This window comes from Tiliqua scincoides, chromosome 9, assembly GCF_035046505.1.
Source record: "Tiliqua scincoides isolate rTilSci1 chromosome 9, rTilSci1.hap2, whole genome shotgun sequence".
Classification (NCBI taxonomy): Eukaryota; Metazoa; Chordata; class Lepidosauria; order Squamata; family Scincidae; genus Tiliqua; species Tiliqua scincoides.
In genome coordinates, this window is record NC_089829.1 from 29,537,144 (window position 1) to 29,556,201 (window position 19,058).

At 44.9% G+C, this 19,058-nt stretch overlaps 1 protein-coding gene across 1 annotated transcript in view; it reads right to left on the reverse strand.

Annotated features, from left to right (window-relative positions):
* FTO (FTO alpha-ketoglutarate dependent dioxygenase) overlaps positions 1–19,058 on the reverse strand; it is a 294,785-nt gene that overhangs the window by 187,785 nt on the left and 87,942 nt on the right. Inside the window, exons 5-7 of the mRNA XM_066637383.1 lie at positions 18,661–18,740; positions 13,674–13,817; positions 5,260–5,379 (exon numbers count right to left, since the gene is read on the reverse strand). Of these exons, the coding sequence (XP_066493480.1) occupies positions 5,260–5,379; positions 13,674–13,817; positions 18,661–18,740 (344 nt within the window). The remainder of the gene's footprint in view (positions 1–5,259; positions 5,380–13,673; positions 13,818–18,660; positions 18,741–19,058) is intronic.

A 19,058-nucleotide genomic window follows, 5' to 3' on the forward strand; every position in this document is an offset into this window, starting at 1 on the left:
AAGACCGATTGTTATTTGGGAATGGCTTTTTCACATGTTAACCCCTCCTTCTCTATAGGGATCTGTCTCTTTCATGACTACTCACAGGTGCCTGGCAAAGGTGGGTGAAGGTTCGTTCCCACAAGAGTCTCAAACTTCTCTCCATCCGCAATAAAACCTGGAGCAGTGTGATGTCTCCCATTCTGGTTTAAACTCCTACATTTGAACAGTGCACCTGAAGTTTAGTCCCTTTACATCATTTCCCTCCTTTTCTTGCTTTCTGATGGGCCAACAAATCACCCAAAAGAGTTTGAAATTCTCGCCGGGTAAAGGAGAAGAGAATGTAGTGCATTTTTCTGTATAACCAGGAGTCTCAAGCTCCCTTGGGCCTGCCAGAGCTCAGAGTTCCTCTCCTGTAACTCCTGCCCAGCCCCCCAAAAGACCCTTTGGTGACCCTCTCCTTCTTCTCCATCCAAGAGGCACTTGCCTGAAGCTCTGATTCCTTCCTGGGCTCTAGCCAGTTCCACATTCCTCCCCCACCTTCACCTCCCAGAAAACAGACTTGCTCTCTAATTCCACCTCCTATTTAACTCCCTCATGGACAAGAAACAATGACAGAGAAACGTCCATGGTTCCACTGTTAGGTTTGCTGCACATTTCCTCATTCCCAGGGTAAGTCCACGTACCAGCATCAGTGCACACTGCAATACTTTCAAAAGACAAACCTAATACAACAGTGAAACTTTCACAGCTTTCCCCGGCCGGCCGTGTCAGTTTCTCTGGAAAGCAGTGAAGGAAGATGGGGAGGGGGGTTTGTAGGTAAAAAAAAACAAAAAAAAAACGGGTTACTCACTCATCAACCAAAGCATTACTAATTCCTTCACAACCAGGATATGAATCAACAGCTGAAAAGACTTGCACAACTATTGTACTGTATTGAGACACAGGATAGCATACTGATTTGGTTGGCAACCTTCAGTCTCGAAAGACTATGGTATAAGCCTACAGCACCCAGTATTCCCAGGCGGTCTCCCATCCAAGTACTAACCAGGCCTGACCCTGCTTAGCTTCCAAGATCAGACAAGACTGGGCATGTGCAGGGTAACAGTTGCTTAGGAATCAGACTAAGACTTGGAAGAGCCAGGTTCAAATCACTGCTCTGCCATGAAGCTTCCTGGGCAACCTTGGGCCAGTATCTCTCTCTCTCTCTCTCTCTCTCTCTCTCTCTCTCTCTCTCAGTCTTACCTACTCTCACAGGGTTGTTGTGAGGACAAAAGGAGGGGGAGGAACCATGTATACCACCCTGAGTTCCTTGGAGGAAGGGTGGTATAAAATTATGTTGTGTGATATTTTTATTAGACAGTTTTTTATTTTAGACATTAGACATATTTTTATTAGACAGCTTATCTGAGGATAGAGCTATACATTCAGAATGGCTTTGATGATCTTTATTCACTTCAGTGCAAAAAGAATTGGTATTAAGGTGTATCTGTTTCCTCAGAAGATCTAAATCTCAACAAATGTTCATTACGTTAGGCAGGTTAAACTTCAATTAATCCCAATCATGTGTAGAGGAATTTGGCATGGGGAGTGTGACTTTGATACCATAAACCCACCAAAAGGTTTGACTGAGCAACAGTTTCCAAAGATGTGTGTTCTACTTGCCCTAAGGTATTTCACTCAACAGACTCAATGATACAAACATGGACATTTATACTTTCTCTAATACAGTTGTTTGGTATAATGATGTTTAAGGCTGATATGAGATATGGACATACATGAATTCTCACCTGAGAATCTTTCTCTACTTCAGTTAATAGTTTGCAGTCGTTTTTAGAGTTTCTGTCAAAATTGCCCTTCCTCCAAGGAGGAAGGTGGTGTACAGGATTCCCCCTCCTTCTATCCTCACAACAACCCTGAAAGGTGGGTGAGGCTGAGAGATCGTGACTGGCCCATGATTACCCAGGAAGCTTCATGGCTGAGCCGGTATTTGAACCTGGATCTTCCAGGTCTAAGTTCAATTCTCGAGCCACTATACCATCTCGGCTGCAAACTGTGCCTCTTTTACAGGACCAGGTGGCTGCACAGCCACATCTTGCCCACAAGTGCACCACTGCTCCAGCTTCTCTTTTTCCAGCAGGGTTGGGTCTGCTAAGCAGTGCCACCTGGCCATCATAGGGTCAACTACCATCCACCTTACTGTGAAACACCCCTAGTGGTACTAATATCTCTGACTGAAATGCACTGGTACACTGCCTCTCTCTTTTGTTAGCAGCTTTGCATAAAATGCTGAACAGAAATTTTAAAAATATGGGACAACTAAAAGATACTGCAATGCTTTATACACTGCAGTGTAAGTGTCTCATTGTTGGCTGCCTTGAATATATGTTTATGCAAAAGCCAAAGTAAGAAACTAAAGTAATCTATATCTGAAAAAGGAATATATAAAGGCATTTTTTTTAAAAAAATGCACACAAAATAGAATGTTCAAAGACTCTCTGGAAATGTTTCATTCATTGATGAATTAAAGTTTTATATATGGTTTACTTTGGAAATGAAAATGTTTTGTTCGTTTTATCTCGCATTAAGGGAAACACATGGTTCCGTTTCTTCTTAGGTTTTCTCCCCCCTTCAAAAATCTTGCCTTGCTTCTCCCGCACCCCGTCCCCTCCCAGCCCATCTTCAACGCAACGTTAAACATTTTTATAGGTAAAATAAATGTCAGTTTTGTAAGGTTTTGCATGATGCTAGACCCTGGGAGACAAATTGTCTGTGTGCTGAATCTCAGAACAGCTCCAGTAAGGCTCCTTTAGGCATCACATGAGATTTCTGCCTTTCAGAGAGAAGCATTACCCAGAAAGCAAAGCTTCTGCAGCCCCTTTCAAATGGTAACTCTGCCTTTGAATTCGCCCCGAACTTTATCTTGATGCGGAGCTTGATAACGTGCTAATCTTGGGCAACTAAAATTTTAAAAGAAAAGAAAAATACACAAATATTTGAATAGCTTTTCATATTTTAAAAAAAAAGTTGGGTCACAGAGGAGGGAGGGAGAGGGAAAAAAATGGACAGTGGACCAAGTTTAAACTGCTTTTAGCTTAAACTGTTCATAAGTACATGAAGCAATAATGCTGGTGGGGGTGGAAGGAGAGAGAGAGAGAGAATGCAGGGTTTTATCAGAATGTCATTCAAATGAAAGGTTTAACATTTGCATCACAAGAGCGAGCGGTGAGCAAAAACCATCCTTAGGGAAAGAAATGCCAAGAATAAACATAATGATGAGAAACACACACACACCCCTACATACTCACTGTGCAAATGCGCCAAAAAAATAAAATAAATGAAGACATCCATCTCTGTGAACTACAGAGACAGGGAGGCAAACTTCTTGAAATATCATGTTGTGTTAAGGGTGCTCGAGAAATCAGAACAAACGTGAATGAAGTAACATTTGATGATTTAATTTTTAAATCTGTAAAATGAAGCCAGACACAAAGAAGAACAAGAGCAGCCACCAAAAAGGGCTTGGAACGTATATGGAAAAACCGCACGATGGAAGTTGTCTGACTCAGATGAGAGAACAAATTAGTAGCATCTTAATTGCATTTTGTTTTGGTTCCCCCCCCCCTTTTAACCAGAGAGTTTGGTTTGTTAGAGTTCGGGGAGGGGGGGGCTGGACACAGACAGGCAGCTTAGAAGCTAGTTTGTACATCTTCCTCCCCCTCCAAATTATATATTACATTAAAAAACTCCAGTCTTTATAATTTAAACAAATACATTATGTGAGACATATAGAGAATTGCTTTAAATTAGCTTAATTCTATTGAAACCAGATCCGTCCCAACACACTGCACTTTTTATGTTAAATTGCTGTGGAATTTGTCAACCCACAATTGATTTCCTGTATTATGGAATCTTAGAGATTATGGTTAACTTGAAGAAACAGGGGTAAATTTTTGATACTTATACCTGACATGTAGAAGCATTTACTTTCCCTCTGGTGGAGCCGCTGAAAAATCTTTATATTCTCCTAAAATCACAGCTCAAGAGTGCCCCCTGCTGATCTATGATGCTTTTTCCCCCCCTCTGCTGAGAGAGTTTGGGACTCAAAGCCCGTATGACAAGAACAGGCTCTGGATCCGAACTTTAATGACACCCAAATAAATAGCGATTAATGCGTTAGGAGTCATAAATATTAAAGCCAGTCTTTAAGATTTAAATTGGAAGCAGCTTCTGTCCAGGGCCCCCAATAAAGCCTTCCGCATTTGCTGATAAATATCACCCTGAGTCCTGCTGAAAGGTGATATACTTGACAGTACCATGTTTCTAATTAGAGGCACATTGAAACGTCACACCCATTGCAGACAACCTTGCCCAGGAGAATTTGTGGGCCTTGCAGGTTTTTCCCATGTCCCCAACACATGGCAGAGATAAGTGACAACTGAACAATCTTGCCTTTGCCTTGAAAAGCGCCACAGTTACAAGGCGGAAGTCTGGGATGGTGAAGGCAAAGAAGTCAAAAGGATTGCGATGGGGGTAGCAGAAGAGGCAAGTCACCAGGATTAGCTTTCCCTAAGATTCCAATAGCTTCAGTACCATTCTGGTAGTTGTTCCTGGATTAAAACTGAACACACACTTTGTTCTTACACCCGAGAGAGCAACATCCCTACATGGAGATGCTATCAGGGACTAAGCATCCTTTGGGGGGGGAGGGGAGGCTTGTTTGGTTCAGAGGTATCAATCATACCGTAAGGATGAAATCCTAAACAAACTTTCCTGAGAGTAAGCCCCATTGAACAAAATAGGACTTACATCTGAGTAGACCTGGTTAGGATTGTGCCCTAAGTATTTGAAATGGCTGCTATTTGTTTTCATAACTGCCACCAGAAAGTCACAGGAAACATATGTGTGGAATCAGACCACAAGATGCTTAGTCAGAGGTTCCCAATCCATGAGAGATGGCTCCCAGGGGTGGGGTGGTGAATGTGCAAGGGCATCACGGGATGCCTGCCGGCTGCCCAATTAACCATGACCCAGTGCTACAAAGAGCGGGAGGAGGCTCAGCTTGGCAGGCTCAGCTCCTGCACATAGTTTTGAAAAAAACCCGTTCACCCACCCTGATCTTCTCACCGCTGTTTGCAGCATTGCATCGCAGTCTCCGAACCGGGAAATGGTGATGATGTCATCACCAATGACTTCTGGGAAGCCGCACTAGGGGAGGATGGGAATCACAGGCTGGGGAACTTTGAAAAGCGCTAGGCTAAGACTCTGATTGGTACATACCATGAGCTCCATTTTCCTCCAAAGCTCTTCCAGAGTAGCGATTGGTTTGTCCCACCAATCGGTGCACTTTCTGTAACGTCTGCCCTGGAACCAGAATTGCCGCAGCCACTCAAACTCAACCTGGAGACGCACAAAAGGAATATTGCTAGAAGGGCAGGGAAAATACACATGCGTTCTATAATTTTCATGTCTACCTTGGGGTTGGGGGAACATGGCAAGAGATGAAGAATCTGTCAAAACAGGAGTGAGCAAAAAGAGAGTGTTGCAAGACCTAAGATATGTGGGTTCTTAGCTACTGGCTACCCTTAAGGCAAGTTGTCACTGATCAACCTCAATTCTCCATCTGTAAAATGAGAAACAGATAATCTTAGAAAACAGTGTGTTTATAAGCCTCTTGCAAAACATGAGAACTTGGGCTTGCACATTCAAAAATTCTTAATTAACCCAATTAAACATAACTAAACTTGAGATTTTAGTAAAGGAACAGCTGAATAAACAGAGAACAGACCCATCAGCAGCTAGTACCTAGAATCCTAGAACTGGAATCCCCCCATCATCTACTGGATACAAACACAGATATTTCCATCTTGCCCCTCCATCCCACCTGACCCTGTTTGGCCAAGACAGACTACGGTAATAACTCTCTTAACATGGGAAATTCATTTTGGAAAGTCAAGTGCTGCAGAGCAATAGAATACATTGTTCATCTAATAGGCAGGAAACAGGAGTCGACTCACCCATAATGTACTTCTCCAATTGGCTAGAATACCTCGTACCAAAGGACTATTATATCTCCCCTTAGACTTCCATTTTCCAGGTTAATTTTCCAGAATCTCTCCCCCCCCCCAACCCCGGTTGCCCTCCTCTGAATATTTTTCTAGCTGAGGCTGATAAGAAGTGGCTTACATGAGAACATAAGAAGAGTCTTGCTGGATCAGGCCAAAGGCCCCTCCAGCTTCCTGTATCTCACAGCGGCCCACCAGATGCTTCCAAAAGGACAAAGGACAAGACACCTGTATCAAGCTGCCACTCTCTTGCATCTGGCATTCATAGATAGCCTACTTCTCAAGTAGGCTTGTAACCTGTGATGGACTCCCTCTCCAGAAATCAGTCTAACCCCCTTTTAAAAGGCATCTAGACCAGGCTGCATCATCACATCCTGTGGCAAGGAGTTCTACAGATTAACCATACACTTGCCTAAGCTCTTCTGGTGAGATTATGGCAGAGGTGAGATAAAAATTCAGAGCTCATCCACTTAGCCACTATGCTGCACAAACTCTGCAGTCCCTCATGGCTTAGCCCCCACTGACAAACACCAACCCTTTTGGAACACCCCCCATTCTCCAGATTGTGTGGCTACAGTCACCAAGGAACATCAGAGCAACTTCAGAGGTCACTGGCTAATCCTTAAGCATAACTATTTTACTTTATGTAATAATCAGTTCCCACACCCTCCTTTTCCTCTTTTGATTGCAGGTGATCCCCTGTTCTGGACAATTGCAACTGTGTATTTATCTTTGCTATGGTAGTTGTGCTTTATATACACAGCCTCCAATCCAAGCCCAATTGTCTCCTGCAACCACAAAGAATGTTGTTCTGTTTACCGTTCTTTAGCTGTGATGGGCCAAACAAAGGCAAATCTGTGAATAGAAAACGCGGGCCAGAAAGAAAACAAAACACCCCTTAAGTTCTCACCTGAGAATTCTCTCTCTCTCTCTCTCTCTCTCTCTCTCTCTCTCTGCCACTGCACCCTCCCCAACTTCACCGCTTCCTCCTCCCCCAGGCTAAACAGAACAGATACAAAAAAAAAGTCTGAAAATGATTTTAGTTGACAGTCCCTGAACGCCTGTTTGATGTGTGTAACTGCTTCCAATAGAAGCTGTTTAAACAAACAGAAAAAGGACTTTAGATACAAAAAAAATTAAAGGCAACCCTGTTGGTAAAATATATTGGCAGGATTAACAGACACCAGTTAACAGAGGGTAGGTCTTAGACGTCTTGAAAGGAATGTTACATGAATAGTTTAACTTGCTGAGCATCAAGGCTTAGCAACACATGTCCTTCTCAAACAGAGTTCAGAGAAAGTTTAGTCATCTGGTAGAAGTAGCCACATATACAGAATGTCTGATCTATTTTCTCCCCCAGTAATTTTTTTTTTAGGCTAAGCGGGTGGGATACTAACTAATAAGAACATAAGAACAGCCCCACTGGATCAGGCCAAAGGCCCATCTAGTCCAGCTTCCTGTATCTCACAGTGGCCCACCAAATGCCCAACAACTAGGGCTGTTCTGAAATGCCCCCTTCCCCTATTGACATTGTTGCATTAGATCAGTGGTTCCCAAGTTGTGTGCCCCTGCGCCCCAGGGCACCGCAGCACACTCACAGGGGCACCACGCGGCCTTTTCTTCCTGGCTTGCTGGACGACAATCATGCTAGATTTCATGTGATGGCACCAACACAACAGAGCGCAGTGGATGAAGAGTGCCACAGCTGCAGTAAGTTTGGGAACCACTGCATTAGATTAAAAAAATGGGGCAGCACAGTGGAAACAGAAGTGAAAAGCTACAGAATTGGAGAGGCAAAAAGTGCAACACCATCAACAATACTGCTTAAAGGAGGAGCTGCCAGATTTCTTTTCTTTTCTTTTTTAAACACACCCTTCCCCCTAGAACACTACTGCCACCAAGGGAGTCAGTTTCAGAGATGAGAGTGGGACCAAACTGGCAACTGGTCCCAGTCACTGGTATCACTAGGGTTTGCATCAACCAGTGTGGGAGGCCAGTGCGTCACCCCCTTGATGGACTTCCTCCCATGCAGTGGACGGGGCAATACTTACACGCGGTGGGCATGGTGATGCACTATTGCCCAGCTCCCACTGGGATTTTGGCTATAACATTTGATATAGAGATATTTCAGCATGATTTGTTTCATTGCATTTTGCATGAAATTATGCATCAGATGATATATAACAAGATGGCATTATTGAAAATAACAAGATTTTAGCAATGTTGGCCAGTAGTGCACATCACCCGATATGGTCCACACCCCCTAGCAATGCAACTGCTCTAGGCAGGGGGCCTTGTTCTTTCACCTCTCTTTTGAATGCAGCCAGGCGTAATGGGTGCTGCTGCAGGCAGTTCTGGGAGGGGAAGCGCCTATGGCATCTGTGCACTGCCAGGCTAATTGTCTCACCTCATCCAATAATTTAGAGATAAGCAGGCAGCAACAGGGACATGGGTTATATCTGGCCTGAAAATGTTCTCAAATGAAAAATGCACCCTTCCTCCAACACCTAGAATGTTAAAGATGATAGTGCTCCTCAAAGTGGTGGTCCACAGGTAATATGGCACAGATATTGTGCCAGTCCCTCACACATTGGGAGGGGGGGGGGAGGTTAGCTGCCACAGCAGATAGCTTGAGAAGCACTGATATAAGGGAATTGCCACAACAGTAGCAACATAAAGGATGCTTATAACACACAATGGGAAATATTTCTTTACACAAAAGGTAAATGAGTCTGTGGAACTCCTTGCTACAGGATGTGGTGTTGGCACCTGGCCTAGATGTCTTTAACATTTAGGTTTGTCTTTGGACAAACTTATGGAGAAAATGTTCTTCACAGGTTACAAGCCATGATGTGGAAATGCAACCTCCTGGTTCTAGAAGTAGGCTACTTTAAAATGCCAGGTGCAAGGGAGTGGCAACAGGATACAGGTGTCTTGTTGTCTTGAGTGCTACCTGAGGCATCTGGTGGGCCACTATGGGATACAGGAAATTGGACTACATGGGTCCTAGGCCTGATACAGCAGGGCTCTTCTTATGTACCATAATAGAGAACTGTAGAGAGGGAAGTAATACTTGTTGGCCTTATGTTGCCAGTATTCATCTAAGACTCGTCTGCTGCAAACCCCACATTTTAAATGAAAATTAAAACAACAAAGAGAATGAGAGAGAGAGAGAGAGAGAGAGAGAGAGAGAGAGAGAGAGAGAGAGAGAGAGAGAGGGGTTTGGTTGCTCTTGTATTTTTTATCTGGTGAAACTATCGTTTATAGCAAAGTAAGACTGGGCCACCACAGCGAGCTGAATGGCACCACCCCCAGAGCGCATTGTAAAAGCAGAGAGAAACCTAGCACTGCACACTTTTTGTCTTGATCTCCCTCTGTTCGTAGCACTGATTTACCCCAGCGTCACATCAACCCATCTCCACTCGCCCTTTAAGCTATTATTTAAAAGGTGCACTTTGAGAGTTACAGTCAATAAGGCACGGGGGAAAAAAGGCCACCAGCACCGGCTGACATTTGGTGAGCCAGGGGTCTGCCGTCAATTATTTAAAGGCACTTGGGTTATTAAATGCCACCTAGGTAGGTGATCTGTATTCCCTCCCTTCAGTGCCAAGGCGGCCACTGACTGTGCTGCCATTTTGCTGTGATGTGCTAAACACACACATTAACCTTACTTTGGCTGTGTACATAAACACTCCCTCTCAGCAGCGACCTAACAGCTCACCGCTGCAACGGCTTGGCAGTGCGCATAACCTAGGTAGCCAAGCTGATTCAGTCTCTCCTTGCCACCAGGGGATGTTTAAGGTGAGCAAGGCCAGACCTGCGGCTGGGCTTTTGGACAAAATTTCAATGTGAAGTTCCGTCTTTTGAGAATCAAGAAGCAGTCACAGCCGGTCAGTACAGGTGGGACCTCAGTATCCATGGATACCAGGGTTCAAGTTTAAATGGCCTTTAAAGCAAGATTTTAAAATGTGCAAAAATCAGGGTTTCTACCTTTTCCTGGGCAAACTGTGCCTGAGTAGCTTTTATAAACGCTGAAAGACCCACTCTTGGGTCATGCGGAGGTTCCTCACTCCTCCCAGCAATGCCCCAGAATCAATGGCAGGCCTGGGGGAACAGGGGGGCAAAAATTCCAGGTGCCACACCTGCATGCTCTATTGGGGCGGCACCACCATGCCCACCACAGGAGACCACTGCCTGCCGCAATGCCGCTTCCGCCTGCCCTCCAGAGCTGTTCTGGGGCAGGCAAAGCCCAGAGCAGTGGCTCCTCAGTGCTCCAAAAGCCTTCTGAGGCCTCCAGAACACCTTTAACATGACTTCTGGTTTCCGTCAGGAAACCAGATGTACTGTTAAAGGCGCTTGCAGGCCTCAGAAGGCTTTTGGAACTCTGAAGAAAGTTGCGCGAGGCAAAGGGGGGTGAGTTGTGGGGGGGAGTGGCCTGTTGCAGACCTTGCATTGGGGCAGCACAGGGGCCAGGTCTGCAACTGCCCAGAATGCACCACTATCCGATGTCATTTGGGTTAAGTCAAATCTGCGGATATTGTGGGTCCAAAGTACTTGCTTCCTTAAGCCTGAACTCAAAACACCAGTTTCTCCAGGGTTCATGACTGATGGTTTCCGTATACGTTTTTTCCATAGTTTGAAGTACATACTCAAAGCAGCTCTTTGGGCCATTTAATCTCAGGCCCAACTCTGGCACACATAATAGATCTCAATGCACTTCAAGAAAAGTTTCAAGCATGCCTGTGCTCAATTAGCAGGATCACCTCTCATTTCATTCAAATCCCCTCTTAAAATCCACCTTCTCTGCAAAGACTTTGGAACAGACAACTGACTCCATAACATACAAGAAATAATCCCATATTCTTCCCCTGATGACTCGTTTTTGTTTTCTTCCCTGTTGTCTTCTCTATTTCACAGTTTAGAATGTAAGCTCTTTGGGTAAGAATTTGTTCTTACTCTGAAGCATTATGCCCACAGATGGCACAGCACCACCAACTCATAGACCTGTCCACCTGCAAACTTGTATTATTTTCACATTTAAGGGCATTCCACACGCAAGTGATTTCCCTTTACGATCTCAAGACCCGTTCTAGATGTAGCCTTGAACAAGTCTCAAGTAACAGAAATGATTCAGTCAATAAATGTATAAGTCACTCATTCAACAGATCACATATTTAACGGCAAATCACTAGTGACCAAAGAATCAGCTGATTTCTTGATGGAGTAACTCAATTCATTTTGGAACAACTGTGTGTTGGTAGGGAGGGAGTAGCTAAAGATGGTTTGGACAATAGAGTTGTCCAAATAATTACTCAAATAAGCTCATTGAGCCAATTGTGTTCAGCCAGTGGAAGAGGAACAAACAATCTGTTCCTACAGACAGTTGCCCTAGAAACAGAGCTGCAGAACCTGAAAGAGTATCCCAGAAGTTGGAAGTGACATTACAAGAGGTGAACACCATAGAGAAGACCATAGGTGTCAGTGTGCCATGAGAAAAATGTTGAAAATCATTGATCTAGCTAGAGGCTGCATGCATTTCAAGAGTCCGAGCTGAAATGCCTTTCCCTCAATTTTACAACCCCATTCACATGCTATGAAAGTGGGGAAGGGTATTTTGGCAATCTGTGGGGGGGGGGGCACAAAATCTATCAGCGCATTTCCTGACAGCTGTCATTTCTTACCCCAAAGTTCTGCTCAGAATGACACCATGACATCATGTCACATCATTCTGAAGGGGAAAAAAATAACCATGCCCCCCCAAAAGATATTCTGATTTTACACTCTCCCCCTTTATACCCCAAAACCCAAGCCAAACGTTTTTAAGGATTTTTCAGCTCTGCGCTAGATTACATAGCTCACCCTGCTGTTTAAAGCAGGCTGTACGGAGGAAGAAGTAGTGACAGATTGATATGGCTATGCCTGTCCCCATTTCCCTTGTTTTCTTACGCCAAAGCAAGTTCTGTGGAACCACTGCACTATATCCAGGATTTAGGATGTAAAACTGAGATTTTCTTCAAACATATGTCTCACAGACCGGGGACATACCAGTCGTATTAGGCCATGAACCTACCGAATGTTACCCTATAATTAGTATACAAAAGGCATGTGGGACTTTATCCCTCCTTTTCATTTTTTTTAAAGGAAGAATCAAAGCCCGGCATTAGCACCGCAGATGTCTAGGTTTCCCGTTTACAGCGGTACTCGGCAAAAGAAATGTGTCTCTGCAGCAATGTAAACCACAGATAAGTTGCCCACATGTGTGGCAGAAAGAGGACTCACAGGAAAAGCCGGCTGTCGTATGGAATTAATCTCCTTGCTGACTGAGAAGCTAACCAAATAGGGGAAGAGGTAGGAAGGGGATCAAAAGGCAGGCAATGGGTAACTTGCTCAACATGTGCAGAAGAGATCTAGCCTCTCCATTTTATAATGGCACAAGACAAACTGAAATCCACAAAAGAAAAAAAAAAACAGTTTTTTGGGGGAGGGGGTGGAGGCAGGAGTACATGATATGCCATTTTCCCTGGGCCAGCCCAAGACCGTCTAGCACAGGGGTGTCAAACATGAGGCCCGGGAGCGAGATGCAGCCCCCGGAAGCTTTTTATCTGGCCCTCAGGCTCTCAGCTGCTGAGGTGTTACAGCTGAAATGGCAGCCCTCGTGAAAATTGGGCTTTCCCAAATCTTGAAATATGATCAAGATTTGTGTACTTTCTCTTTGGTCATTTGCAGTTAATGAGTTTCTATATGCGAATAGGGTCTGATTTTTGGCCATTAGCTGCTTAATGATGTCACTTTCCGCTTAATGACATCACTTCCAGCCCTCAGCTGGAGCCCTGAATGCTTTGGCCCTCTGTATGAAATGAGTTTGACACCCCTGCTCTAGCACCTAAAGCAGTGCGCCAAATGCTCTCTTTCCCCCTGTCCCTGCACAATATCCCGCCACAAGCAAATGCCTCCTCCTCCTAACCTGGTGACAGGTTAGTCACTACCTCCACTTAGTCTCCTCTGCCCCTCCCCGCTCCCTGAATTTAGAAAGAAAGAAGGGAGCAAAGAGGAAGTTCAGAGAAAAGGAAGACAGGTCTCCAATGCTCTAGCCCAGTATTCTTCAACCTATAGGTAGTTACCCCAACAGGGTTGCAAGGTCTCATTTGGGGAGAGGGGGTCACAGCAACACTTCAGAGCCCATGGCGAGCTTGGATCCAATCCAATAATGGTTCAGCCTTATCAAACTGACTTCTTGATATAATCCTTCACAGCCTCTTCTTGCCATCTTGCCCCGTAGCTCCTAAGGCCGGCTCTGCTCAGGCTGCTATCTCACAAGGTTGTTATGAAGACACAGGGGAAATGGGTCAGGTGGGGGTGGATCAGGTCCCAAGAGTGGGGCGGGACCAGCAGTGGTTCCCCAGTCTTATACATGTTGGTTTAGTGGGGGTTGTGGCACGAAAAAGTTGAAGACCACTGGTGTAGCCCACCACTCTTCCTCACTTCCTCTCTGGGCAGCTCTTCCTTTGCGAGCTAGAGAGCAAGAGGAGGAAAGCGGTAGAGGTAGGGGGTGGTAGGCTCTCCCCACCAATCTGCCTGCCTCAGTCAATCCTGGGGAACAGGCCAGTGCCGGGAACACTTGAGTCTCACCTCATTGTGGGTTTCTTCTACTTGCTTTATATCCACAACGTCCAGCGATTTTAAAGACGGGGATCTCGAGTCGCCTTCAGCCTGCAAGTTCTCAAGTGCTGTGTTGCAGCGGTCCAAAATATATGGCAGGGTTCCTCGGGAGCACTGCGAGAATGCAAATGTTATAAGCAAAGAAAAACAACATCCTACAAAGTCACATGTTAACACAACAGCAGCATAATACTGTTGGGACTGGTATTTGCAGACAGGAGCGCATCAATAAAAGTGACGTTTCTAAAAAGTTATTAAGGCTTTTGTGACCTGATAACAACAAATTAGCATTTCTACAACACTTTTAAAGGTTCAAAGGGCTTCACATGTACTATCCTGGTGTCATCCTTATGACGAGCCTAGGGCGCAATCCTAACCAACTTTCCAGCACCGAGGTAAAGGCAATGCAGCTCCAAGATAAGGGAACAAACATTCCCTTACCTTGAAGAGGCCTCCTTGACTGCCACCCAACTGCAGGATACAGCATATGCCGCATTGGCACAGCTATGCCAGTGCTGTAAAGTTGGTCAGGACTTGGGCCCTAAGTGGGTCCTGGGGAACCCTACACTAGACCAGTGTCTTCCATATAATCTGGTTCGTCTCCTTAGGTTATCGGAGAACACCCAGGGAGGTGTGAGGAAACTTTCCAGGGAGGATCTCCAGACTGGCAGAATGGGCAGCAAAATGGCAGATGCGCTTCAATGTCAGTAAGTGTAAGGGTCATGCACATTGGGGCAAAAAATCAAAACTTTACATATAGGCTGATGGGTTCTGAGCTGTCTGTGACAGATTAGGAGAGAGATCTTGGGGTGGTAGTGTACAGGTCAATGAAAGTGTCAACCCAATGTGCAGCATCAGTGAAGAAGGTCAATTCTATGTTTGGGATCATTAGAAAAGGTATTGAGAACAAAATGGCTAATATAATGCTGTTGTACAAATCGATGGTAAGGCCACACCTGGAGTATTGTGTCCCATTCTGGTCACCGCATCTCAAAAAAGACATAGTGGAAATGGAAAAGGTGCAAAAGAGAGCGACTAAGATGATTACTGGGCTGGGGCACCTTCCTTATGAGGAAAGGCTACGGAGTTTGGGCCTCTTCTGCCTAGAAAAGAGGCGCCTGAGGGGGGACATGATTGAGACATACAAAATTATGCAGGGGATGGACAGAGTGGATAGAGAGATGCTGTTTACACTCTCACATAACACCAGAACCAGGGGACGTCCACTAAAATTGAGTGTTGGGAGAGTTAGAACAGACAAAAGAAAATATTTCTTTACTCAGCATGTGGTTGGTCTGTGGAACTCCTTGCCACAGGATATGGTGATGGTATCTGGCCTGGACACCTTTAAAAGGGGATTGGACAAGTTTCTGGAGGAAAAATCCATTATGGGTTACAAGCCATGATGTATATGTGTGACCTCCTGATTTTAGATATGGGCTATGTCAGAATGCCAGATGCAAGGGAGGGCACCAGGATGAGGTCTCTTGTTATCTGGTGTGCTCCCTGGGGCATTTGGTGGGCCGTTGTGAGATACAGGAAGCTGGACTAGATGGGCCTATGGCCTGATCCAGTGGGGCTGTTCTTACATTCTTATGAGGCCTGAAGACATTTCTTTTTAGACAAGTCTTCTAAGTTCTTGGCCTTTTCAACATCTTTTAACATCTTTTTAACATCTGTTGTTGTTTTTGTTTTTTTTTTTACAGGCTTGGGGCTTTTATAAAATTGCTGCTGCTGTTCTTTTTATTGTATTAATGTCTGCTGCTTTTTAAAGCTGCTACTTATTGTGAAGAGTTTTAATGTTTTAATTTGTGTTTTTAATTGGGATTTTATGTTTCTGTATATTTTTAATCATTGTTGTAAGCCACCTTGGGTTCCTTTTGGGAGAAAGGGAATTAGAAATGCAGTAAATAAAAGAAATAAATAAAATCTCTCAGCCTAACTGACCACACAGGCTGAATGCCTCTACCCTGGGGGGAAGCTTTCTGCCTCCACACCCTGCTGGGGGACACCCCACCCACTGTGGGAAGCGGGATGCTACATTAGACAGGCCCTTGGCTCTTTTTAGGTTTGCAAATAAAGAAGCCATCAGAAATAAGAGAAAATGTTCAGGTCCCAGGTAAGGCTGCATCTCCAGAGCCCAACACTTTCTGAAATGGGAGAGAACTTCCTCACAGGGCTTCCTCACTGAGCTTGTCACTGTTTTCTAGAACAATGGTTCCCAAACTGGTGGGTTGTAACCCAACAGCCAGGAAAGCACTCGGGTCTGGCCCCTTAAGTGGCAGTAGCCTGGCAATAGCCTGGCAGTATCCAATGAGCATTAAACATCCTATATGGTGTTACACGTGAAAGATAATTTTAAAAAATGGAAGCCACTTCCAGTTTTTGCTGTTGTTTTAAGTTTCATGGCTTGGGGAGCCCTGCAGAGATGTAGCGAAGCTCCTCACACCCCCTGGACCCCATCGCTGTCTTCAAGCAAGCCAGGAACCCCCTCCCCCTTTTCCCAGTAGCTGTGCAATCCTCACCACTGGTTTCAAACAAACCAGGAACATTCCACCCTTTCCTCAGCAGCAGTGCAATCCACCCCCTCAAGCACGTAGGTGGTTCCCTCCTCCTAAGGAGGACTTCGGGAGCCACTGTTCTAGAACTGGGCTCTCCAAACCCTGGTCCACAAGCCAGATCTGCAGTTTAGAGTAAGACACCCCCCCCCCCCCGCAATGAACAATACTTACCATTCTGCATCCCTGTGCCCAGATCAGCTTGACAGAAACATGGCACTGTGGCAGAATGGTAAGCGCAGCTTGGGACAGGGAGGGCTTTTTTGGGACACAGCGGTTTTCAGTTTGGAGACCTCTGTTCTAGAATATTCTGCATAATGCTGTCTGTGTGGGGTGGGGAAGTGGAATCACCGCTATGAGGGAACAGACAAACCCACCTGAAGAAAAATGGCATGCTGCAAAATGCAAGTGAAGAGAACACACACGTGTAGGCTGGGTCATTATCCCTTCACCTTTGAACAAAGCTTCCTTCTGTCCTGAAATCACACACACACACTTTTTCTTTCAGGGCACACGGATGTGTCTTATATCAGAACTCTTGGCCATTAAATATTTATAAGTGCAGCAAAATCCCCAAGAACAACCTTGAGAAAGGACCCCTTGGAGTTATAATTCTTTGTACTGAAAATTTCCATACTATGTAATGTGAGGTCACAGAGGTTTATAAAAACAAAGTGGCAGGTTCTATAGAGGAAAAGACTTTTGCAGCGGGGTGGGGGGGGGTGTTATGTGGGGGAGCTGTGGAACCATGCATTTTAATAACAGAATAACATGGAGGTAGAGAGCTGGGTCACAGAGGTCCATTTTGACTGCAAAGTACAAATAAAGTCCCGTTTTAAAGTGACATTTGAAACACACCAATATATGTATATTACTACGATAATAGTATATAATACTATTACATTAGTGCATGTATATTAGGTTGTTTATGTTATGTGTCTCCATTTGCGTATGTTCTATCAGACCGCTTCAGATATCCACAGCACAAGTTTAGCTGTCTAGCCTTCTGGGGGAGGGGGGGGTAAGGCACAGCTAAATGGCAGGACACATTCTTCGTATGCGAAAAGCCCCAGGTTCAACCCCAGCTCCCTGGGGTAGATCCCTGTTTGAAACTCAGAAGCTTTTCTTCCTCTCTCAGTATCCCAGAACCGTGGGTCATTCATTGAAAATGACATGGAAGATGGAGGATGGACAAAAGGTTCTCTTTCTTCAGACAACACACAGTTTCTGGAATTTTGCTACAAAATATGGTGACTATCTTGGATGGCTTTAAAAGGGGGGTATTGGGCAACACTGTGAGTAGTTATCTATAGCTACTAGACATGATGGTTATGCACTACCTCCAATTTCAAAAGCTGCGTGCCACTGGATACCCGTTACTCAGAAATAATGGTAGGAGAGGGGTCTGCCTTCATCTCCTGCTTGTGGTCTTCCCAGAGGCAGCTGATGGAACACACTAGGAAACAGAATTCTGGATTAGATAGGCCTGATCCAGCAGGGCTTTTCATGTGTTATTATGGTTTTTCAGGGGTAGCACCTACCCTATGGACGAGCAAACCACTTTATTGCTGTCTCTGTTTTGATCTTCATTTGAAATGCAGGCTGTGCAATAGGTGAGCCTACTAGATGAATACTGGCAAGATAACGCACACAAATATTACCTCCCTCACCACAGTTCTCGACTGTCCCCCTACTCCAACTTACATATGTAAGAAAAGCCCTGCTGGATCAGGCCAAGTGCCCATCTAGTCCACCTTCCTGTATCTCACAGTGGCCCACCAGATGCCTCAGGGAGCACATGAGACCACAAGATCCCTGCATCCTGTATTCCTCCTTGCCTCTGGCATTCAGAGATAGCCTACTGTTAAAACCAGGAAAGAGAGGCCTGGTTGGCCCATATCTCTACACTTCATGAAGAGCCATAAAAACCTGGCTTTTTGCATTCCGCTTTTGGAGGGAAGCAGTGCCTGGCAGTGGTTGGTGGCAGCTACATGATGGTGTTGAGTTCTTTAGTTGTGGATTTTCACTTGACTCTCTGCTGCATTCATTTGAATCACATGTGTTTTTTAATGAATTGTTCTATTGGCTTTCATCTTCGTTGCCTTCGAGGCAAGAAGGGGGGACACAGAAATACTACAAATGATATTATATTAGAAATGAAGATGTCTGCTCCATGTGGGTGAGGATCTGGACCCCACGGAGTGAAGACTGGGGTGAGGGGGATGAAAATAAGCAGCAGATTAGAGAGCAGCAATGGGGTAGCAATTAAATAATCCTGTCTTCAAGGCAGGGTATTTCCCCAACACTCTTAAAAACTTTAATTGGCAGAGGAGACATTTACTGTTTCTGTTTCAGCCACTGATGAAATTACAAATTATTAAAACAAAAAACACTCTTACCTCTGCCACCCTGTGGGTAGAGCTGAATCTCGGTTGCCGGCCTGCTAACACACAATGCTGATGGGTCATATTCAGATCATCTGAAAATGGACAACAAAAATTAACTGGGGACAGAAGCTATGGATTCTATGAGCCTGAAGCTAAATTAGTAAGGGAAGAGTCATATTAGGGCTGATTCACTCTTAACAGTGTTCCTGATGGATCTGAACCCCAACAACTTCGGGCACAAACTCCATGCTCAAGAGCTTATCAAACCCAAGAGCCAACTAGCAATGTAGACTAGTAGATGTGTTTGCCATGCCACTGCCAATGTTCTGTGTGTGAAAATACACTATTTCATTAGTTTAATCAATTTCTTGCCTCACCTTTCTCCCAAAGGGGCTACCCAAAGTTGCTTA